The 24,853-nt window shown below is 38.2% G+C and overlaps 1 protein-coding gene and 1 pseudogene across 16 annotated transcripts in view; one reads left to right on the forward strand and one right to left on the reverse strand.

The window, feature by feature from the left end:
• The window catches only part of BCL2L13 (BCL2 like 13), a gene marked incomplete at its 3' end in the record, with an annotated part of 99,867 nt that overhangs the window by 18,822 nt on the left and 56,192 nt on the right, over nucleotides 1-24,853 (forward strand). For all 15 annotated transcript variants that reach the window (XR_013998242.1, XR_013998243.1, XM_081129324.1 and 12 more), the window contains one exon: nucleotides 23,691-23,798. Coding sequence is in view for 9 of the 15 variants with exons in the window: in XM_081129313.1 (XP_080985439.1) it covers nucleotides 23,691-23,798 (108 nt within the window). The remainder of the gene's footprint in view (nucleotides 1-23,690; nucleotides 23,799-24,853) is intronic.
• On the reverse strand, nucleotides 21,251-22,048 carry LOC308553229 (large ribosomal subunit protein eL8 pseudogene; annotated as a pseudogene). The gene has a single exon. The product of its transcript is annotated as a large ribosomal subunit protein eL8 pseudogene (transcript).

Raw genomic sequence — 24,853 nt, forward strand, 5'->3', positions numbered from 1 at the left:
GTTGTAATTTCGATGTGGTTGTTGCAGGAGGTGAGTATCACGTTTACCTATGCCCCCATCTTGAACCTCCTCCTCATTTTTCTCAGTACCAATAAGCTTTTAAGGAATAACCTCTCTTTTCATCCCCTGATCCATTCCTGGAAGCAACTACTTTGAATGCTTTTTAAGAAAAGCATTGATATTTTAGCCTGGCCAGGCGTGGCTTGGTGGTTGAGCATTGACCTAGGATCCAGGAGATCGTGGTTCAGTTCCCGGTCAGGGTACATGCCTGGGTTGTGGGATCAATCCCCAGCCGGGGGCAAGCAGGAGGCAGCCGATCAATGACTGTCTCATCATTGGTGTTTCTATCTCTCCTTTTCCCTTCTTCTCTCTGAAATCAATAAAGATATGTTTAAAAAAAAAAGGTATTTTAAATGATTGCCCTTTGTACAGGTAAAAATCTAAATACATTTAAGTAAACAAATCCATCTGTCTTTAGAAATTTCATACTTAATAAAGCATAGATTAGGATTAGATAATTATTTTTAAATTTATAATACAGTTTAGTTGGGTTTCCTTTTTTCAAGGATATTAGATTTAAACAATGAATTCTTACATTTGATAGTTTTTAGCACAATTCTTTGTATTGGGAAGCTGTATAAATCCTTGTTTAAATAGCTTGCCAAACAAAGCTTAAAATAGTTACGAGAGACTGAATCTGGCTTCTTCATTAAGATATAATATCATCATCTTAAAATTTCTCATCCAAAGATTTCTAATGCATCCTCTTAAAGGGTAGTGCAGCCTGGCTGGTGTAACTCAGCAGTTAAGCATTGACCCATGAACCGGGAGATCACAGTTCAATTTCTAGTCAGGGCACAAGCCCGGATTATGGGCTCAATCTCTAGTAGGGGGCATGCAGGAGGCAACTGATCAATGACTTTCATCATTGATGTTTCTATTTCTCTCTCCCTCTCCCTTTCTCTCTCTGAAATCAATAAAAATATATATATATATGTGTGTGTGTGTATATGTATTAAAAATAATAAAGGTTAGTGTTGAGAATTTAGAAATGATGGAATCCAGTGGCCATTCTAACAGGAGGGATGACAGGTGTCCTAACAATGCTAATTTACATATAACTAATGAGTATGTTCTATTTTTAGATATTGAATCATTTTTCAAGTACCCCAAGGTAGGTTGCTATTCTAAACAAAATTACATCAAAATGACTTTTAAAACTTATTAAAGAAAATGTGATACCAAATATATAATTTATTATTTCACCAAACTCACACAGCAGCTATTTTACTTTCTATTGTCTTCTAATCTTTATTAATATGCACACAGTTTTTACATAGTGGTAATCAATTATTTGTGATTTTTTCTTTCACTGTTTTAAAACATGTTTCCATGTTCATCTCCTTTATTGTATGTCTAAATGTCTTCAGGTAAAAAAAAAAAAAAAAATTATTTTATTTTTTTTAGAGCAAGAGGAAGGGAGAAGGAGAGAGAGAAACACTGATGTGAGAGTGAAGCATGAATCGATTGCCTCTTGCAGGCCCCCTACTGGGAATTGAACCCCCAACCGGAGCATGTTTCCTAAAAGAGGACTGAACCAGCAACCCTATGGTGCATAGGATGATGTCCAACCAACGAGCCACCCTGGCCAGGGCTCAGGTTTTTTTTTGTTTTTTGTTGTTGTTTTGTTTTTAAGTCAATAGCACTGCTATAAGATTTTTGGTTTACCATAAAAGCCTAGGTCACTAACACTGGTAGTAGGGCTTAAATTGAAAAAAGTCAATTAAAGAGGGAATCATACACAAAGAGGTTTTTACAAGAAATTTTACTTAAACTGTTAATAAGAACACAAACACCTTTATAAAATTATCTGATTAAAGAGTCAGTGTAGATTTTTACAATTTCCCCCCATTCTTGTACAGTTGTTTTTCTCACTTCCAATTTGAAATGGTTGGTTGGTTTTGTTAATCCTCACCCAAGGATATTTTTCCCTTTTTTTTTTTTTAGAGAGAGTGGAAGGGAGGGAGGGAAGGGGAGAGCAAGAGCAAGAGAGAGAGAGAGAGAGCGATGTGAGAGGGACACATTGATTGTTTGCCTTCTACAAATGCTCCAACTGGGGCCTAGGAACGAACCTGAAACCCATGTATGTGCCCTTGATGGGAAATAGAATCTGCAGTCCTTTAGTGTGTGAGCTGACGCTCCAACCGCTGAGCCACACCAGCCAGGGCTGAAATGGTACTTTTAAAACAACTTCTCAAAACCTTTAATTTAGGTTTCATAGGAATATCATATCTCATTGTGTAATCATACTTCAATGATATCTATGAATTTATTTTATTTTTTCAAAAATACTATTGATTTTAGAGAGAGAGAAGGGACTGAGGGAGGGAGAAACATCAATTTGTTGTTCCACTTATTTGTGCATTTATTGGTTTATTGTATGTGTCCTGACCATGATTGAACCTGCAACCTTGGCATACTGGGACGATGCTCTAACCAACTAAACTACGTGGCCAAGGCTGATGTCTATGATTTTATATAAATTATATAATTTCAGTGGCAAGTATAATTTTCATAAACAGGTTCAAGAAACATAACTGATTCTTGGTAAGCATACAGTTTATGCAGGTGTGCTAGAAAGTAGTCTACTAACTGCGTATGTTCAGTTTGCTGTGCACATCTTTAGTATGTGTGAGACTATATAGTGTGTCTCTCAATTTAATCACTTCAGTTCAGGTTAAGAGTGCTTCTACTGTATATTGATTTTAAAAATTATTTACTTTTGCTAAATTAGTATCTAGAATCAAACTACTGAATCAAAGAATAATAATACTATTTTCATGAGGGACTTGCCATTTAAAATAAATATTTGGCCTATAGATTGTCATACCATGTAGTGTATCTTTTTAAGTTTTCACACATTGTCTTAAGAACTAGTTATAACTTCTGAAATGCTGAATCCTATTGTTCTAAGCCTCAGATATATAGACTCAATGAGCATGTATCATAGTCGACTTGTTATTGGAGGGGAGCGTGTCTCGTCTTCCCCTCTTGCTGCTGGGGGTGGAGGTCTTGCATTATCCCAAGAAAAGGAATTTTCTGAGACTGGCATAGGGTTGCATGTTGGTGGGGAGGGACAGGATGCGATATAGTAGAAAGCTTTGTTTTCGTTGAATTACACTTTTGAGTTTCCAGATTCCCCTGTCCTTTGGTTCAGTCATAGTGGAAGTGTAGCTGGGGTTTCATTAGAGCTAAAATTAGAGCCAGTGTCCAGAGTTCCCTTTTCATATTGGAGCTGGGTCCAGTCTAGCATCAGGCTAGCTTCAGTTGAGAAATCAGCTCAGTCTTTTTTTTTTTTTAATATATCTTTATTGATTTCAGAGAGAGGAAGAGAGAGGAGGAGAGAGATAGAAACATCAGTGTCAGCTGACAGTCTTATGGGAGCTCCCTTGTAGATAACTACTTGCTTTTCTCTTGCTGCTTTTAAGATTCTCTCTTTGTGTTTTAACCTTTTGCATTTTATTTTATTTTAATTTTACTTTACTTTTAAGTTTTATTTTACTTTATTTTATTTTATTATTTTTTATTGATTTCAGAGAGAGGAAGGGAGAGGGAGAGAGATAGAAACATCAATGAGAAGAGTCATTGATTGGCTGCTTCCTCACACCTCCCGCTGGGGACTGAGCCCGCAACCCGGGCATGTGCCCTGTACAGGAATTGAACCACAATCTTCTGGATAATAGGTTGATGCTCAACCTCTGAACCTTGCCAACTGGGCAACCTTTTGCATTTTAATTATGGTGTGTCTTGGTGTGGACCTCTTCGGGTTTATCTTGTTTGGGACTCTGTGCTTTCTGGACTTACATGTCTGTTTCTTTCACCAGGTTAGGAACATTTTCCTTCATTATTTTTTCAAATAGGTTTTCAACTTCTTGCTCTCCTTCTCCTTCCAGTGCTCCATGATGTGAATGTTGGTATGTTTGAAGTCTCAGAGTTTCTTTACAGTATTCTCATTTTTTGGGGGGATTCTTTTTTCTTTTTGCTGTTCTGATTGATTGCTTTTCGCTTCCTCATATTCCAAATTGCTATTTTGATTCTTGGCTTCACCTACTCTATTGTTGATTCCCTGTAAATTATTCATTTCTGTTAGTGTATCCTTCATTTCTGACTGGTTCTTTTTTATGGATTCCATGCCCTTTTTTATTCTGTTGAAATTCTCTCTAAGTTCATCTGCTCTTCTCCTAAGTTCGTTGAGTATCTTTATAACCAGTTTTGAACTCTGCATTTAGTAGATTGCTTGTCTCCATTTTTTTTAGTTTGTTTTTGAATTTTAATCTGTTCTTTCATTTGGGATATGTTACTTTGTCTTCTCATTTTGGAAGCTTCCCTGTGTTTGTTTCTATGGATTATATAGAGCTGCTGTGTCTCCTGGGCCTGGTAGATTGGCCTAATGTAATAGGTGTCCTGTAGGGTCCAGTGGCACAATCTCCCTGTTTACATGAGTTGGGCAATCCAGGTGCGCCACCTCCCTGCCCCGTGGAGTCTGTGTTCATCCTTCTGTTTTAGTTAGCCTTGATTGCTGTTGGCATGTCAGTGGGAGGGATTTACCCCAGGACAGTTGGCTGCAAGGACTGGCTTTGACCACTGTGGAGGATCAGCTGTGCAGGGGTGCACCCCACATGACAGGAGTTATTTCAGCGAGGCTCTGGTGCTTCCTGAGTCCGCTCCTTGAGTTTGTCTCTTGTGGAGGTGTTTGGGTGGTGCTTCAACATGACCTGAAGCTGTTCCCTGGGCCCACTGGCTCTGTGGCCTTCCAGTAGGTGCAGGCCAAGGTCACCTACTGCCTGTGTTCTGTCCAGGGCCAGCTGGCATGAGCAACAAAGCAATCTGCTGATGACTGCTACTTGTGCTTGGCTTGAAGGTTTCCAGGAGAGGCCAAGCTGTGAACCAAGGTATGCTTCTGCTAGTGTTGGGGCTGGGGCCACTTAGTGAGAGTACAGGGCACACCGAGGGCAGATGCTGCTTGAGAGATTTTAGGAAAATCTGAAGCATGAGCCAAGGCAGGCTATTCATATGTAAAAGCCACGGGAAACAGATTAGGTGGGCCTGAAAGTTGGGTGGAATGGGGTCTCGGAATCACCAGTGCAGGGTAAACAGTGATAGCCAGGTTAATGGCGACTCAGATATGGTGCCTACCTCCTGACTCTGTGGGGGGTGCTCTTCAAAGGAACAATAGCCCTAGCCGGTTTGGCTTAATGCTCAGTGGTTAGAGCATCAGCTGGATGACTGAAGAGTCCTGGGTTCTATTCCTGCCAAGGGCATGTACCTCGGTTGCGAGCTCAGTCCCTGGCCCTAGTCGGAGGGCGTGCGGGAGGTAACTGGTCGATGTGTCTCTCTCACATCGATGTTTCTCTCTCTCTCTCTCTCCCTCCTCCCTCTCCCCCTTCCATTCTCTCTGAAAAGCAATGGAAAAAATATCCTTGGGTGAGGATTAAAAAAACACACAAAACAACAATGGCCTCTGCCAGCACTTCTGTCTTGGAGAAAATTGCTGCTCTAGCTCTCACTCTGATGCCAAATAATTGAATTCCTTCTCATCTGTCCCTGGTGCCTTTTGAGCTGTTGCCCCAGTGCTGGAGCTCAATAAGTGAATCCAAGTAAGTCTGCGCACGGGCCCTTTAAGAGGAACTGCCTGGGCAACCATCAGCCCTTCATTTCACTCAGCCACAATCCCCACCAGTTTTCAAAGCCGAAGTTATGGGGATTTCTCTTCCCAGTGCTGGAACCTTGGGCTGGGGTGCCTGGTGTGGGGTTGGGATATATTGCTGCTAAGGGGGATACTCTGCAGTTGAGATATCCAGATATCCCTCTTGATTTTTATCTGACACAGGTGCTTTTGGGACCAGCTTGTTCTAAGTCTTCACTCCTCCTACCAGTCTCGATGTGGCTTCTTTATATCCTTTGTTTTAGGGCTTCCATTCAGATAGATTTCAGGTGGTTCTGAAGGATGATTATTTTGTAGATTAGTTATATTGATGTGTTTGTGGGAGGATGTGATTACCACATTTACTTATGCTGCCATTTTGACCTAAAATATTTATTTAAAATACTCACCTGAGAACATGCTGAGAGAAAGGGAGAGAAGGAGAGAGAAATATTGATAGGTTATCTCCTGTAGGCACCCCAACCAGGGATGGAACCTGCAACCTAGGTTTGTGCCCTGACTGGGAATTGAACCCACAACCTTTTGATGTATGGAATGACTCTCCAGCCAACTGAGTCACCTGACCAGGGCCTAAAATATTTATTTATAATTAAATAAGTTAAAAATATATATGTTTGAAAGTACTTAGAAAAGTAAAACAATAAAGTAAGAAAAAAATCCCATAATCCAGTAATTGAAATTATGAAATGTTAATACTGTCCCAGTTTTCAGTTTTCTTAACTATTCCAAATCATTCCTCTGACTAGTTATAGCCTGGTAGGTCTTAAAAAAACCCACTATTTAATAGAACTTTGTGCAGTGATGAATATGTTCTGTATCTGCTCTGTCAAATATAGTCACAAGTCATGTGTGACATTTGAATTCTTGAAAAGTGACTAGTGTCACTGAGGAACTTAATTTTTAATTTAATTTTAAAAAGGTGACTGTTGCTAGTGGCTACAATATTAGACGTACAGGTCTAGAACTTTTTGTTGTTTTTATTTAAAACCTCACCTGAGGATATGCTTTTCATTGATTCTAGAGAGAGAGTATAAGGGAGAGGGAGAGCGAGAGAGAGTAACATTGATATGGGACAGGAATATTGATTGGTTGCCTCTTATATGCACCGGGACCAGGGATCGAACCTGCAACCTGGGTGTGTGCCCTGACTGGGAATTGAACCTGTGACACTTCTGTGCATGGGATGACACTGTAACCAACTGAGCCACACTATCCAGGGCTAGAATTCAGTTATTTATCTTCCCCTCTCCACCAGCCCCTACAGTAATTTGTTAATGTTACCACCTGCTACCCAGGCTTATAGGTAGCCTGGGAAATATAGGAGTCATCTTTTAGCTCTTATCTGTGCTTCCTGCCCTTTTTCTTTGTCCATGGTTACCAACTGTCCCAATTTTGTGGTGATTCTCCCATTATCTATAAGTCCTGTCTTAAATTATTGCAAATGTCTCCTGATTTTTGTCCTTTATTTTGTTGAGCTTCCTAACATTGCCTTTTGCATCAAGAACCCATAGTTACTCCCTTTTCCCTAAAGCTACTATGCAAAACTTTCATTGGTTTCCATTATCTGGTCCCATTACCTGTTGTGTTTTATATCTGTTATTGCCTTGTACTTTAAACAACCCATACATATTGCTATCTATATTTTTTTAACTGAAGCTGAGCTGCTCTCGAATAGTAGACTCCTGCGATAGTGATAACTAATGCTTACCCACATCTAATTCTTCTCTACGGAATTCCTGGGCCCCATGGGAAAATTGTATTTAGGTAGGGCCATATGACTAGTTATAGCCAGTGAAATATGAGTGGATGTGATTTGTGTCACTACATTTAAGAGCCAGTATGCCCTCCTCCCATTCCTTTTCCCCTTGCCTTGTGGTGTGTGCTTAGATGTAGGGGAGAATATATGTTCCTAGCAGCATAGTTACAATAGGGCAGAACCATCATCAGGCAGGGTTGCTAAGTGACCATATGAAGCAGTCTCCTTGCCTTCCGGTTCCTCAGGTTAGATATGTAATATGAAAGAGAAATGGACCTTTGAGTTAAGCTGCTGAAATATTTGGCTTTATTTATTACTGCAGCATAGACTAGCCTGTCCTAATTAACATGTATCCCAAGTATACATGTTAGGGTAACCAACTGTCCGGTTTGCCCAAGATTGAGTAAAGCTGGGGAAGTCTTGAGCAAACTGGGACAAGTTGGTCATCCCAATACATTCACACTTCTCTACCTATCCAAATTCCACTTATTTATGTTCTTTATCAACTTTAACAGTCACTATGCTTTACAAAACCCACAGCTTTTCAACCCCTGTGATTTACAAAATTTGGAAGGACCTTAGGGATTGTATTGATCAATTTTTTTTCCAGCTTGAGTATAGCATGTCTTCCACCTGACCATTGTAGAATCTGAGGAGTTTACCTGCTTTTCCGTTTTTGTTTTATTTTGTTTTTGAAATTTGGTTTTTATCCTTATATTGTTTTCTTGTAAGCCCAAGTGCAAAATGATGATACATAAATACAAATGTGTAGGCTAGCTTCTTAGAGAGAAAAATTATGTTCTCCTTGTTGTCTTTGCTGCTTTGTTGTTGACCTATTTGTTATCTAAGATGTGATATAGAATTCACTCCTGTGCCATGCTATTATAAATAGGATCTGCTATGGCACTCATTGGTGTAATGTGGGTAGGTTTGTTTTCAAGTTCATGAAGCAGTAAGTGTGAGAAGAGGCTAAAGGAGGTGACTGTATTCATGACTCAAGATTTCTGTTACATTAAGTGGCTTTCATTTTTCCCCAAGTAAACCATGTGCTGTGTCCAGACTTTTCTTTTTTTATTTCACATTTAAAATTTTTATTTTTTAATTACAGTTTGCATTCAGTATTAATTTGTATTAGTTTCAGGTGTACAGTATAGTGGTTAGACAAGTATATACTTTGCAAAGTATTCCCCTGGATATTCCCAGTACTCACCTGGCACCATACATAGTTATTACAATATTATTGTAATATTCTCTATGCTGTACTTTACACCCCTGCAGACTTTTCCATAAATAGTTATGTCTACACTTTTACAGAACTAGTCAACTCTTCTAGACTGGGTTAGTTTGTGTTGAATATAGTCAACTCTGTTCAGGATTATATATTTTGACTAGTAGAAGTCCTGCTGACTTGCATATTTGATGCCAAATAAATGTTATCCTCAACTTTACATATACTTATTAATAGTGCCATGATACTATAGTAATTAATATGGATTTAATAATAAGACATTTCTTAGGTTAGGAAAGAAACTATGTGTGTTAATGAGTAATGCGACTATCAAATACATGTAGTTGTGATAACTGGTTTAGTATTTGTTCAACCATTAAACAGTAATTCCCCACTTCTCCCTCCTCCTTCCAAACCACTATTTTACTTTCTATCTCTATGAATTTGACTATTCTAGGCACTTCATTTGAATTAGGCAGTATTTGTCAATTTTATTCCTTTTTAAGGCTGCGGAATATTCCATTGTATGCATATAGCACATTTTATTTTTCTATTCATCTGTTAATAGACATTTGGGTTATTTCTATGTTTGGCTATTGTGAATAATGCTCCTATAAATTTTGATATACAAATATCTGAGTTTCAGCTCTCACTCAGTTCCTTTGGGTATATACCCAGGTGAGGTATTGCTGAATCACATGGTAGTTCTATGTTTAATTTTTTTTTAATGTTTTTTATTGATTTCAGAGTGAGGAAGGGAGAGGGGGAGAGAGAATCATCAGTGATGAGAAAGAGTCATTGATCGGCTGCTTCCTGCACACCCCCTGTTGGGGATCAAGCCAGCAACCTAGGCATGTGCCTTGACTGGGAATCGAACTGTGATCTCCTGGATCATAGGTTGATGCTCAACCATAGGCATACTGGCCGGGCTATGTTTAATTTTTTAGGAGTATTTTACTTTTTTCCACAGTAGGTGCACCATTTTACATTTCCATCAGCAGTGTACAGGGATTCCAATTTCTCCACGTCCTTACCAACAGTTGTTCTTTTCTGTTTTTTATTTTTGTAATAGCCATCCTAATGGGTTTGAAGTAGTGTCTCGTGGTAGCTCATATCTTTTTATTGCTGAATAATAGTCCATTGTATGGATGTATCATAGTTTGTTTATCCATTCACCTATTGTTGAATATCTTGGTTGTTTCTAAATTTTGCCAATTATGAACAAGGCTATTAAACATTCATGTGCAAGTTTTTGTTTAGATGTAAATTTTCAGTTCATTTGGGTAAATACCAAGGAGCATGATTACTAGGTGATATTGTAAGAGTATGTTTAATTTTGTAAGACACTTCCAAGGTATCTTCCAAAATGACTATACCGTTTTGCATTCCCACCAATGTATGAGAGTGCCAGTTTCTCCACATCTTTGCCAAACTTGCTATTGTCCATATTTTTTTATGATAGTTATCCTAGTGGGTGTGCAGTGGTATTGTGTTGTTGTTTTAATATCTTTTCATGAGCTTATTGGCCATTTGTATATCTTTTGAGAAATGTATATTCATATCCTTTTGCCCATTTTAAAAATTGGGTCATTTGTCTGTCTGTGTTTTTTTTAATCCTCACCTGAGGATATTTTTTCCATTGCTTTTTCAGAGAGAGTGGAAGGCGGGGGTAGGGGGAGAGAGAGAGAGAGAAATATCATTATGAGAGAGACATCGACTGGTGCCTCCTGCATGCTCCCCAACCTGGCCCCAAGCCTGCAACCAAGGTATAAGCCCTTGGCTGGAGTTGAACCTGGGACCCTTCAGTCCATGGGCCAACACTCTAACCACTGAGCCAGACTGGCTAGGGCTCTATTGTTGAGTTATAAGATTCATTCTGGATACCAGAGATTTATCAGATATAGGATTTGTAGATATTTTCTTTCATTGTGTGGTTTGTCTTTTCACTGTGTTGGTAGTGTTCTTTGACATACAAAAGTTTTTTGTTTTTATGAAGTCCAATTTGTCTATGTTTTATTTGATTTCTTACACTTTAGGTCTCATATCTAAGTAACTGTTGCCTAACCCGGGGTTATGCACATTTTTGCCTCTGTTTCCTTATAAGAGTTTCATAGTTTTAGCTCTTAAATTTATATCTTGAATTAAATTTTTATATGATGTGAAGGAGGTGTCCATATTCATTTTTTTTAATTGATTTGAGAGAGAGAGAAAAAACCCCATTGATTTGTTGTTCCACTTATTTATGCATTCATTGGTTGCTGCTTATATGTGCCCTGACTGCAGAGCAAACCCACAACCTTGGCATATTGGGATGAAGCTGTAACCAGCTGAGCAACCTGGACGGGGCCAGATTTATTCTTTTGCATGGGAATATCCAGTTGTCCCAGCACTATTTGTTAAAAAGTCCATTCTTTTTCCCATTGAATGGCTTTGGTACATTTCTCAAAAATAAATTGATCTTAAAGATATGGTCAATTATTCTGGTCTCTGAAGAAAAAAGAAGGAGGTTTAATAAACTGTCTAACACTACAACTAAAAGAATCAGAAAAAGTACAGCAAGAAAAGTTTAGAGGAAGTAGAAGGAAGGAACTAATAAAAATCAGAGCAGAAATAAATGATATAGAGGCTAAGTAAATAATTCAAAAGATCAATGAAATCAAGAGCTGGTTCTTTGAAAAGATAAACAAGATTGATGAACCTTTAACCAGACTCATCAAGAAACAGAGGGAGAACACAGATAAATAAAATCCGAAATGAAAGAGGAGAAATAACAGCTAACATCACAGAAATACAAAGGATTATAAGAAAATACTATGAATAACTATATGCCAACAAAGTGGACAACCTGGGCAAAATGGACAAATTCCTAGAAACATACGTTCTTCCAAAACTGAGTCAGGAAGAATCAGAAAACCTGAACAGACCAATAACAACTAACAAAATTGAAATAGTAAACAAAAAACTCCCAGCAAACAAAAGTCCTGGACCAGACGGTTTCATAGGTGAATTTTACCAAACGTTCTAACACCTGTCCTCTTCAAACTATTCCAGAATTTCAAGAGGGGGAAGACTTCCAAGCACTTTTTACGAGACCAGCATTATCTTAATTCCAAAACTAGGTGAAAATTATACAAAGAAAGAAAATTATAGGCCAGTATCTCTGATGAACATAGATGCTAAAACCCTGAACACAATATTAGCGAATAGGATCCAGCAGTACATGAAAAAGATCATATAACATATTTAAATGGCATTTATTCTGGTGATGCTAGGTTGGTACAGTATTTGAAAATCACATGACCACCCTGACTGGTGTGGCTCAGATGGTTGCAGCATTGTCTCGTGCATCAAAGGGGCACAGGTTCCCCTGGCCAGTGTGGCTCAGCAGTTGTGTATTGACCTATGATCCAGGAGACCCTGGTTTGATTCCCTGTCAGGGCACCTGCCTGGGTTGCAGGCTTCATCCCCAGCAGGGGGCATGCAGGGGCAGTGGATCAATGACTGCCTCTTATCATTGATGTTTCTATCTCTTTCTTCCTCTCACTTCCTCTCTCTCTGAAATCAATAAAAAAGTGTTTTAAAAAAAGGGGGTACAGGTTCGATTCCTGGTCTGGACACATACCCAGGTTGTGGGTTCGATCCCCAGTCGTATGGGTGCAACCTAGTCAGTGTTTCTCACACCGATGTTTTTCCCTCTTTCTCTCTCTTCCTCTCCCTTCCTCTCCCTTTTTTCTCTCTCTAGAATCAGTTTTTAAAAATCACATGATCCATACCAATAGGTGCAGAAAACGCATTCGATAAAATCGAGTGTAGCAGGACTCATATATGATAAAAACCCTCAGTAAAGTGGGAATAGAGGGATCATACCTCAACATAATAAATCCATATATGAAAAACCTACAGCCACCTAATGGGCAAAAACTAAATGTGCAAAAACTAAAAGCATTTCCCGTAAGATCAGGAACAAGACAGGGATGTCTACTTTCACCAGTCTTATTCTCCATAGTACTAGAAGTCCTAGACACGGGTCAGCCAAGAAGAAAATATAAAAGACATCCAGATTGGAAAGGAGGAAGTAAAACTCATTCATTACTTACAGATGACGTGAAACTTTACATAGAAGACCCTAAATTCTCCACCAAGAAACTACTGTATCTAATAAATGAATTCAGCAAAATAGCAGGATACAAAATTAACATCCAGAAATTATGGCATTTTTATACACCAAAAATGGACTATCAGAAAGAGAAACTAAGAACAATCCCATTTACCATTGCAACAACAACAACAAAAAGGTACCTAGGAATAAATTTAACCAAGGAGGTAAAAGATGTGCTTGGAAAACTATAGGACGTTGAAGAAAGAAACAGAGGAGGATACAAGTAATTAGAAGCATATACCATGTTTGTAGATTAGAAGAATTAATATCATTAAAATGTCCGTACTACTCAATGTAACTTACAGTTTCAGTGCAATTCCCACTAAAATACCAATGGCATATTTCACAGATCTAGAAGAAATATTCCAAAAATTTATGTGGAACTGAAAAAGACACCAAATCACCTTAGCAGTCTTACTGAGAAAGAACAAAGTTGGAGGGATCACGATACCGGATATCAAACTATAGTACAAAGTCACTGTAATCAAAACATCCTGGTGCTGGCTCAAGAACGGGCATATAGATACATCAGTAGAACAGAACAGAGACTCCAGAAATCAACCAATTCGTTTATGGTCAATATTTGACAAAGGAGGCAAGAGCATACAATAGAGTAAAGACAGTCTGTTCAATAAATAGTGTTGGGAAAATTAGGTACATGCAAAAATTGAAACTGGACCACCAACTTACACCATACACAAAAATAAACTCAAAATGGATAAAAGACTTAAATGTAAGTCACGAAACTATAAAAATCCTAGAAGAAAACATAGACATTAAAATCTCAGACATCTCTTGTAGCAGTATTTTTCCTATATATCTCCTACAGAAAGGGAATCAAAGGAAAAAACAAGCAAATGGGACTACATCAAACTAAAAAGCTTTTGCACAGCAAAAGGAACCATTAACAAAAAAGGGGGCCTGACCGGGCGTGGGTCAGCGGTTGAGCGTCGACCTAGGATCCAGGCGATCGGGGTTCGATTCCCGGTCAGGGCACATGCCCGGGTTGAGGGCTCGATCAATGACTCTCTCATCATTGATGTTTCTATCTCTGTCTCTCCCTCTCCTTTCCTCTCTCTGAAATCAATAAAGATATATTTAAAAAAACAAAACAAAAAAAGGGAACCCATTTTATTTGCCAATGATACATCTGATAAGTGATTAATTTTAAAATGTAGACACTAGACATAGCCAGTAGACATGAAAAGATGCTCAGCATCACTAATTTGCAAGAGAGAAATGCAAATTAAAACCATAATGAGATATCACCCCACACCTGCCGGAACGGCTACCACCAGTAAATCAACAAACAACATTGGTGTTGGCGAGGATGTTGTCAGAAGGGTACCCTAGTGTATTGTTGGGGGGAATACAAATTGATGCAGCCACTGTGGAAAGCAGTGTGAAGTTACCTCAAAAAATTAAAAATGGCACTGACTTATAACCCAGCTATTCCACTTCGGGGAATTTTTTTTAATATATATTTTTATTTTATTTCATAGAGAGGAAGAGAGAGAGAAACATCAATCATGAGGGAGTCATTGATCGGCTGCCTCCTGCATGCCTCCCACTGGGGATCAAGCCTGCAACCCGGGCATGTGCCCTGACCAGGAATGAAACCCTGATCTCCTGGTTCATAGGTCGATGCTCAACCACTGAGCCACGCTGGCTGGGCCACTTCTGGGAATTTATCCAAAGAAATCCGAAACACTAGTTCCGAAGAATGTATGCACCCCTGTATCCATTGCAGCGTTACTTACAATAGCTAAAATTTGGAAGCAGCTCAAGTTTTCGTCAGTAGGTGAGTGGATAAAATAGCTGTGGCACATATACACAATGTAATACCACTAGGCTGTAAAAAAAGGAAATTTTACCCTTTGCAACAGCATGGAGAACATTTTGCTAAGTGGAATAAACCAGTCAGAGAAAGACAATTACTATATTATGGTACTTGTGGAATCTAATGAACAAAATGAACTAATACGCAAAATAGGGACTGACTCATAGATAGCAGTCTGACAGCTATTGCCAGGGGAGACAGGGTGTGTGGAGGGCCTGAGCAAAAAAAAAAAAAAAAAGAGAAAGCACTCATGGACACAGACAATAGTGTGGTGATTGCCAGGGATGGGGGGTGGGGAGAGATGAAGGAGGGCATATGTGGGATAAATGATGATGGACTTGACTTTGGATGGTGAACACAGTACAGTGTGCAGATGATGTGTTGTCGAATTGTGTACCTGAAACCTGTATAATTTTGTTAACCAGTGTCACCCCAATACATTTAATAAAAAGGAAGAATAAAAGATAATGGAGTTCTACCCCAGACCTGTTGAACCAGAGGCTTCATTCTGGGACCTTGGAATCTGTATTTTTTTTTTTTAATTTTAAATTTTAATTTTTGTTTAAAATATTACAGATGTCCTTTTTCCTCCCCAATGACCCGTTCCACCCTGTCCCACCCCCCCTCCCCAGCCTCTCTCCCCATCATTGTCCATGTCCTTGGGTTGTGCATATATGCATATAAATTCTTTGGTTACTCTCTCCCTGTCCACCCACCCACCCTCCTCCATCCCTCTGACATTCATTAGTCTCATCTATGCTTCCATGTCATTGAATCTATTCTGTTCATCAGTTTATTAAGTTCTTTAGATTCCACGTATAAGCAAGATCATGTGATGTTTGCCTTTCTCTGCCTGGCTTATTTCGGAATCTGTATTTTTAATAGATTCTCTTGGTAATTTTAATGTGCCCCTATTTGGGGAACCATAGATATAGAAAGTATTTTTCTCTGGAATGTCTAATCCATATAACTAATCTAAATTTGTTAATCCAATACTCACTTTGAAAATCCTGAATATATTTCAGGGTTAGAATATGTTGACTACTGACTCACCTGAGTTTTCATTTGACACAGGTGTGGGTGGGATTTAGTGTGCTCAAGTCTGTTTATCTTTGAAATATTTTTCTCTGAGTTTTTAGTACCGGACTTATGCTACATTGGTGCTACTGCATAGCTCTCTATTCTTTTGAAAGTCTGGGAGGAAGGTTGATTAAATGAAAATCACGGAATCTATCTGTGTCATTGGTTAACTAAATGACCTTTTCAAAAAAAATGATATGTTTTTATTGATTTTAAGAGAGAGGAAGGGAGAAGGATAGAGATAGAAACATCGATGAGAGAGAAACATCATCGATCGGCTGCCTCCTGCATGTCCCCTTACTGGGGATTGAGCCCACAACCCGGGCATGTGCCCTGGTTGGGAATTGAACCGTGAACTCCTGGTTCAAAGGTCGACTCTCAGTCACTGAACTGCACTGACTAGGCAGTAAATGACCTTTTGTTCTCTGACAGCAGTAGGGTTTTCTGGTTTAGGTTTTCATATGTTGTATTATTAACTATGACAACTTGTGTAATCAGCATCACGTTGGTCTCATTCCTTTAATCAGCTGCTTTTCTTTATTCTGGCTAGGTGAGGCATTTGGTAACCAAGACATTGTCATGTACTTTGTGACATAGTTGTGGTTTGGTGGTAGTGTGATTGTCTGTGTGTGTTTTAGGTATATAGATTTTCCAAAAAGAGGCAGATAAAACATTTATGTATTCCTTATTTTTTACCATACATCAATATAGTAATATGTTTTAGAATTCAGTAATAATTTTACTTACCAGATGATCTACTTTCTAATCTTGTTTCTGTGTGATTTATTTGAGCCTAGGCAAGCCACTTAAATTTTCCACTTAAATTTTCCAAGTCCCATATTCTTAAAATACTGAGGAGGATGAACTACTCAGGTAGCCTTTACTTTACAGACTTTTAAAATCTAAAATTCTGTGACTTAGACTTTGACTAAAATTCTCATAAGCATCGAGATCTTTTTGAGGTCTTTTTATATTTATTCCTCATTCTCAATATTCTCCATCACAATTCGATTATCATAACTAAATCTTTTAGTTACCGTCCTATGTATGTGGTTGGTCTGTACTTTTATTCTCTTACGTAAAATGATTTTTCATTTTATTTTTTTTTAACTCTTGTCATTTGAACTAGCTTCAAAATATACTGATAATTTGTTTTTTAATCTTGCTGAGTTTATATATAACTTTCACTTTACTGTCTTTTTTTTCTTGTGTCCTTTCTCCCCAGCAAGGTTGTCATCTATACATGTATATCTATACATTGTAATTATTTAAATCTTCATCCCAGTGACAGTGATAGCTCTCAGTATCAAATCAAATATTTGTCCATGCTTGATACAGGTCTAGGACAAAGGAAGTATCTCAAATAGTTTATAATTTGGTTAGAACAATACTATATAATCATTGAACAATATAAGATAGTATATATTTAAGTGTTTAACTGTGTGGCACAGATGATATGATCTTAAGTGTTCAAATGTCAGTGATACAGAAGTAGTTAGTGAAGATATTATGGAGAAGTAGAGAGACTTAGCCCGGCCTGTATGGCTCAGTTCGTTGAGCATCGTTCCGTGCACCAAGAGGTCACCATTTTGATTCCTGGTCAGGGCACATACCCGGATTGTGGACTCATCCCCAGTAGGGGGTGTGCAGGAGAAGTAGAGAGACTGAAATTGGACCTTGCAGGATGGACAGAATTTGAATAATCAGGAAAATGAAGTGCAGTACAGGTTAGGTAAAAATTTATCATGATATGTCTTTTTTGTTAGAGAAGAAATTGGCAGTGTGTTCATTCTGTTTAAGAACAGGAGTGAATTAAAAAATTCCTTACCACATATCATTTAATGTAGCTTATGATAATACATAATGGAAAAATCTAAATAAGTAAAAATAAAAATATTCGAATAAAATCAGAATAGGAAAACTATTCATTTCCATAGTGGGAATAATAGATTACAGATATGTAGTTTATAAGGTCCTATTACAGTAATACTAACATGGAGCAGTGCTTTTGGTTTTGAGGTGAAGCCAAAAAAAAATAGAGGCATACTTAGTTCTAGGAAGCCATACTGTTTTCTTTTAAGTGGAACGTTATTCTTTAAGAGTTTTTTTGTTTGTTTGTTTTTTGTATTTTTGTTTTTTACTTAGAACTTTAATACATATGGTACAGAGAAATGCAGTAGAAAATGTTGTCAATATCAAATACAATATTAGATTTTAAAACTATCTCTTACTGTGATTCTGGACAAAAGCTAAGGAAATGGTACCAAAGTGCAATTAAAACAAATAGTTAACACTATCTGGGAACCCAGATTTTATGTATATACTTTTCTGATGATCTAGCTTACTATGAGGATAAAATCTAGAATGCAGAGGAATAGAGGGACTGCCTGTCATGTCAGTAAACTTACAAAAAATTAGATCCAGCCATGGCCAGGTGACTCAGTTGGTTGGAACATCGTCCCATACACCAAAAGGTTGTGGGTTTGATTCTCAGGGAACCTACCTAGGTTGCTTGTTCAATCCCTGGTTGGGGCACAGACAGGAGGCAACCGATCGATGTTTCTCTCTCTCTTTCTTTCTGTTTCTGTCTTCCTCTCTCTCTAGAAAAAAAAAAAAATCAATAAAAACATATCTGTGAGGATTAAAAAAAATTACATCCAGCAGGTTGTATTCTTTGGCAAGAGTCTGAAATGTTTAGGTGTTTTATGTTTCTGATTAAGGCATGGGAACAGATATTAAATTTGAAATATTTTTGCAGAACTTAAAAGGTAACCAAAATTTTTTCAGTGTGGCTGTTACCTTACTTCTGTTATAGAAGTATGCTTGAAAGAATATCAGTATGTATAAAAAGTATTTCTCTTAAAAACACTTGCATTCACTGTAGCTCATGACAGTTATTGATCAAAATTCTAACATTCTTGAGTATGGCAGAGAGTCTTTTGGCCTGGAAAAAGCTTGAAGTCAAGTCTCTTAGAGGCAGGTAACACCTGGAAACAGAAAACCATGAAACATCTGGTATTCAGGAATGTAGCTCCTTTGCGAAACTTTCCAGATGAATTTATTGTGAATTTTAACCTTAAATTTTAAAATGAGCTGGAATGCTTGACTCCAAAGCATTCACTACATGTAACCTTGGGCAAGAAAAATAGTCTTCTTGAATCTTCTACTTTACTGAGCTGTCTTCCAGGAAGCCAGAAGGGAGAAAGATAATTTCATTGAAAGACATAAGATTGACCTTAAACTTTGTTGGATATATGCTTATGAAAAAAAGATTTTTGTTTTAGATTAATTGATATTAAGCCCTTTTCTATTGCAACAATTGAAGAGCAAGAGTAACTAACTGTCCATCAAGATTTCTCCTAGTTTGTGTTATAACAGTCCTATTTTATATCACTTGACATTATCGAAACTGTCAGGTTGTTCCCGCTGATCTCAACTCTTAGAGTACAGAAAGCAGATTTTGTATTAGCCTCATTGATTAGAAATCTATGATGAGCTGATTATGTTCACAGAGACAGGAGAAAGATTACTGACAAATAGCAACATTTTCTTTATTTTTGTTAATCCTCATGTGAAGATATTTTCCCCCCCATTGATTTTAGAGAGAGTGGAAGGGAATGGGGAAAGAGAAAGTGAGAAACGATGTGGGAGAGACACATTGATGAGTTGCCTCCACATGCGCCCCAACCAGGGCCAGGGATTGAATCTGCAACCCAAGTACATGCCCTTGACCAAGAATTGAACCCACAACCCTTCAGTGCTCAGGCCAACACTAACTACTGAGCAGCACCAGCCAGAGCAATAGTAATAACATTTCTTTTAAAATCCTCACCTGAGGGTATTTTTTCCATTGCTTTTGAGAGAGAGTGGAAGGGAGAAAGAAACATCGATGTGAGAGAGACACATCGATTGGTTGCCTACTGCACACACCCCCAGTGGGGCCTGGGAAGAGCCTGTAACCAAGTACATGCCCTTGGCCGCAATTGAACCCAGGACCCTTCAGTCCGAAGGCCAATGCTCTAACAACTGAGCCAAACTGACCAGGGCAATAGTAACAACATTTTGGAGAATCAAAACAATTGGTGAATGGGAGCTACTATCTGTCGAGCATTTTTGATGTGATGAGACTTATCTCATTATCCTTGACAACATTTCCTGTGGTGTAATATCCCCATTTTACGTAAGAGGAGAGATTCAAGAAGATTATTTTTCTTGCCCAAAGTTACATGTAGTGATGAGCTAAAATGTTTGACTTCAAAGCTTATCTTCCACTTTACTGAGCTGCCTTCTAGGAAGCCACAGGGAGAAAGATAATTTTATTGAAAGAAATGAGATTGATCTTAAATTAATTTACCAGTCTGCGCCTTGTTTTAATAATGTTACAATGTATTCTGGAGGTCACTTTAGTGTATTTTAATTAATGCAGTTGCAGACCCATCTAAAACTATAAACTACTAAAAGGAAAACATACTATAATTATAAATAGTACTTGAGATTTATTAAAAGCCTATCTGTAAGTAAAGTAAGCAAGTCTCTAAAAGACAAATATTGCCTGGCCGGGCGTGGCTCAGTGGTTGAGCTTCGACCTAGGATCCAGGCGATCAGGGTTTGATTCTCCGTCAGGGCACATGCCCGGTTGCAGGCTTGATCAATGACTCCCTCATCATTGATGTTTCTATCTCTCTCTCTCCCTCTCCTTTCCTCTCTCTGAAATCAATAAAGATTTAAAAAAAAAAAAAAAAGACAAATATTGTATAATTCGACTTATACAATAAGTACTTATAAAAAGTACTTAGAAACACTCCAAGTTATAGAGACAGAAAGTAGAGTAGTGGTTTGCAGGGGCTGGGGGTGGGGGAGGAGAGAATGGAAGGTTAGTATTTAATGGGTATAAAGTTTGAGTTTTACAAGATAAAAGAGTTCTGGAGATGGGTAGTGGTGCTGGTAGTACAACATTGTGAATGTAGTTACTATTACTGAATTATACACTTAAAAATGGTAAAGATGGTAAATTTTATGTAATATGTATTTAACCGCAATAAAAAAATTGGGGGGGAAAAGCCTGTATGTAAAGATATAGACTTTTATACTTATGAGAATTTATAAAGATTACCTTCTTCCTAGTACACAGTGTATCCAAATTTTGCATAATAAATTGTATATGTTTTTTATGTAATGTTTTAATTTTTTGGAGAATTTTTATTACCTTTTTTTTTTTAATGTGTCTATTGATTTCAGAGAGAGGAAGAGAGAGGGAGAGAGAAACATCAATGATGAGAGAACCATTGATCAGCTGCCTCCTGCACACCCCGTACTGGGGATTGAGCCTGCAACCCAGGCATATGCCTTGACCAGTAATGGAACCTCGATGTCCTGGATCATAGGTCGATGCTCAACCACTGAGCCACGCTGGCTGGCCAGTTTTTATTACTTTTATGTACAGAAAACTCAACAGTGTACACTTAGCCGAGTTTGGTGACCAGTTCTTTAGCCTTGGTCTTTTTGAGCTTGGCAGTGTGAGCTTCCATTTTTGGACCCAGGATGTTGCCTCCCTAGTGGCAGCATATCCCATGATAGCTGCCATTGTAATTGGTCTGAATGGCTCCCACCAGCTTAGCCAGAGCTCCTTTGTCTTCCGAGTTAACCTGTGTGAAGGCGATGGGGGTACAGGTCTTCCTGTGGACTAGATGCCCAGCCTGGCCTTTCCCTTGATAATGCAGTAGGGAACCTTCATCTTAAAGCACAGAGTAGGCATGAGGACAACCAGCTTGATGGGACCCACGTCATGTGCAGTCACCACCAGCTGGGCCTTCTTGTTCTCTACCAGTGTGGTGACTGTGTTAACTCCTGCTCGAAAGACAGGTAGCCTCTTGATGGGGGCATCCCTTTTGCCGGCAGCTTTTTTCTCTGCCTGGACCAACAATTTCTGCTGCTTCTCTTTCTTTGTCTCTGGTCTATACTTATAGGCCAGCGTAAGCCGTTGAGTAGCTTGTTTGGCGGTACAAGGCCTGGGTGAATTCGTTAATGGCAGGAGGCATTTTCGACACTTATAGAGAATAGCCCTTTGCCTCTGTGGCCCAGTGTAGCAGGGCCATTTGGCAAAGCAGGTGAGGTTCCTTTTGGGCTGGGTGTCCTGTCCAATGGCAAAATTCTTGGGCCTTTTCTCAAATGGGATATACCACTTTCTTGGCCACCTGCTGCTTTACTACAGCAGGGGCTGGCTCCACCTTCTTCCCTTTAGCCTTTTTTCCTTTTGGCATCTTGGGTGGCAGGAGGAGAGCTTATATAATGTGCCAAAGTTTTTATGTATGGCCCGGCCGGGCTTGGCTCAGCGGTTGAGCATCAACCTAGGATCCAGGAGACCACAGTTTGATTCCCGGTCAGGGCACATGTCTGGGTTGTGGCCTCGATCCCCAGTTGGGGGCGTGCAGGAGGCAGCCGATCAATGGCTCTCTCATCATTGATGTTTCTATCTCTCTCTCTCCCCCTCCCTTCCTCTCTCTGAAATCAATAAAGATATATCTTGTAAAAAGTTTTTATGTATGTAGTTTCATCTAAGGTATTTATGTAGGCAGAAAAGGTAAGTGAAATATCTAGTTAAGCAAAATATATGTTAATCATGACATTGAGGGAATCCTTTGTGTTGCACTTTAACTAGATATACCTAAGGAATTTTATATTTTCTACAAATTTTTTTTTTTTAAGGATCTAAGTTTTATTTTGGATAGTCTCAGCTCAGAAGGAAAGTATTTTATGTGGCTTAAAGGATAATTATTTTTGTCAGCTTTAAAAGTTGAAAGCTGCCTGGCCAGGCGTGGCTCAGCAGTTGAGCGTCGACCTAGGATCCAGGCGATCGGGGTTCGATTCCCGGTCAGGGCACATGCCCGGGTTGTGGGCTCGATCAATGACTCTCTCATCATTGATGTTTCTGTGTCTCTCTCTCCCTCTCCTTTCCTCTCTCAGAAATCAATAAAGATATATTTAAAAAAAAAAAGAAAAAAAAAGTTGAAAGCTAATCAGAGAAACTAACATACAGAAATGTTTAACCTTTTGTTTTTCAGAGGTATTTTAAAGACCTATAGATGCTATAATAAGTTTCTTGGCCTAAATTAATAAGCTTATCTTTGAATTCAGAATTCGTTGCTTGCAAAAATGAAAACATATAAACAGCTAATTCCTCTCTTTCTAAAACTTGTCAGTGGTAGAAAACAATGATATGAACAACTGGGAAAGTACTGAAAATGCATCTATAAGTATATTCTGAATAGGAGGGGTGGAGAGTGTCATATTTGCATTCATTGTTTTAGAATACATGATGTTCTCCAAATATCTGAGGCAGGAGAAATTTGTGAATAGTCAAGTATCTGGTATAATTTTTTCCTTCATACTCTTCCCCTTTATTCTCTATTTTGTGCTAGAGACCAAGACCTTCCTTTTCCTTTTACTGCATAAGAATATTGATAGTTTTCTTAAGTTGGAGGATATAAATCTTTTGATGATACTAGGCTTTCTCTTGGGCTGCAGTTTGCATGAAGATAAGGGACCGTGATAGTCAGTATCAAAATATGTTATCACTGATCTAGACAACCTTTCAGGCTTCCTTTTTTGTAATGTCAAAAATGTTTCTGAGATACTCTCTTCCTAGCCACCCAACCAGAAGATGAGGGCACAGCCTGCATTAATAGTTTTGTATTCAGACTGATCTGAGTTCTAATCACAGGTTCTCTGTAGTAGTAGTATAACCTACCCAAGCTTCACGTTTCTCATTTTTAAATATCTCCCAGCCCCTAGCCTTGATAGTGAGTTTTAATTTTATATTTTTGACTTAATAGTTAAAATATTACCCATATTCTAAAGGCTTCTCTCTCCCTCTGTCAATAGTAACCTTTTTGTTGGTTTCAGGAATTCAACAAGATGTAGCTTCACAATCTCTGGATCAAGAAGTTTTATTAAAAGTTAAAACTGAAATTGAAGAAGAGCTAAGATCTCTGGACAAAGAAATTTCTGAAGGTCTCTATTCTTATTTTCCTAGTTAATTAGAAGATTCTGTTGGTGTGGTTTACTGTTGGTTTAATTTGATTTTTTGCAGTAGAGTGTTCTCAATATTACACAGCTTCATTGGTATAAGATTATAAGGGTGAAACTAGTGGCCTCTCATTTTTCTTTCCTGGGCAATATGTTTCTAAATGTTTCCTAACTGTACCCAACAATTTAGATGTAGCCTTTTCTGATGTTAAGTGATGGGTTCAACAATCACGTTAAAGTACTTTCATTCAGTATAACAACATTAAAGGGAAAAATGTAAGTACACTGCTTTCAGTTTTGCATGTATATATGCTCTAGTTAGTTGTAATAGTAATGTAGATGTAACTTTATAGCTATGTATTTTTTACTTAACATTATATCATAAACTTTTAAAATAGTTATCGTTGTACTAACTATATGAAATTCCGTGTATTGAATGACTATTCAGTCATTCCCTTATTATTGAGGGGAGCATTTGGGTTATTTCTTTTTTTGTCTTCCATAAATCAAGATGCATTGAACATCTTGTCCAAGGATTTCTTTTATAGCTTTATTGAGATATATTTTACATACCATAAAATCTACCCAAAGTGTACACTTCAGTTGTATAGTGTGCAACCATCCCCACAATCTAAATTTAGAACATTTAAAAAATATATATATCTTTATTGATTTCAGAGAAAGGAAGGGAGGGGGGAGAGAGAGAAACATCAAATAATGGCAGCGTCATTGATCAGCTGTCTCCTGCACAACCCAACCAACATTTTTAATTGACTAAAGTTCCAATTCTATTTTAAGCCTTCGTCCACCTCTGTGGCAGTATTTATACATAGTAAAATGGGCAAAAGGCCAAAAGAAGAAAAACAGCAACAAGGCTTAATTGCACTTGCGTCATTGAACCCTCATATTAACCAAGACTGATCATTATAATGGGTGTTTTCAGACAATAAAAGCTTACTGAGACAACAAAATATTTGTGAACTTTGCAGTCATTTGCATCTTTTTTAGAGGCAAGCACTTTATAAAGAAATAGTATACTT

This window comes from Miniopterus schreibersii (assembly GCF_964146895.1).
Source record: "Miniopterus schreibersii genome assembly, chromosome: 2".
NCBI classification, from domain to species: Eukaryota; Metazoa; Chordata; class Mammalia; order Chiroptera; family Miniopteridae; genus Miniopterus; species Miniopterus schreibersii.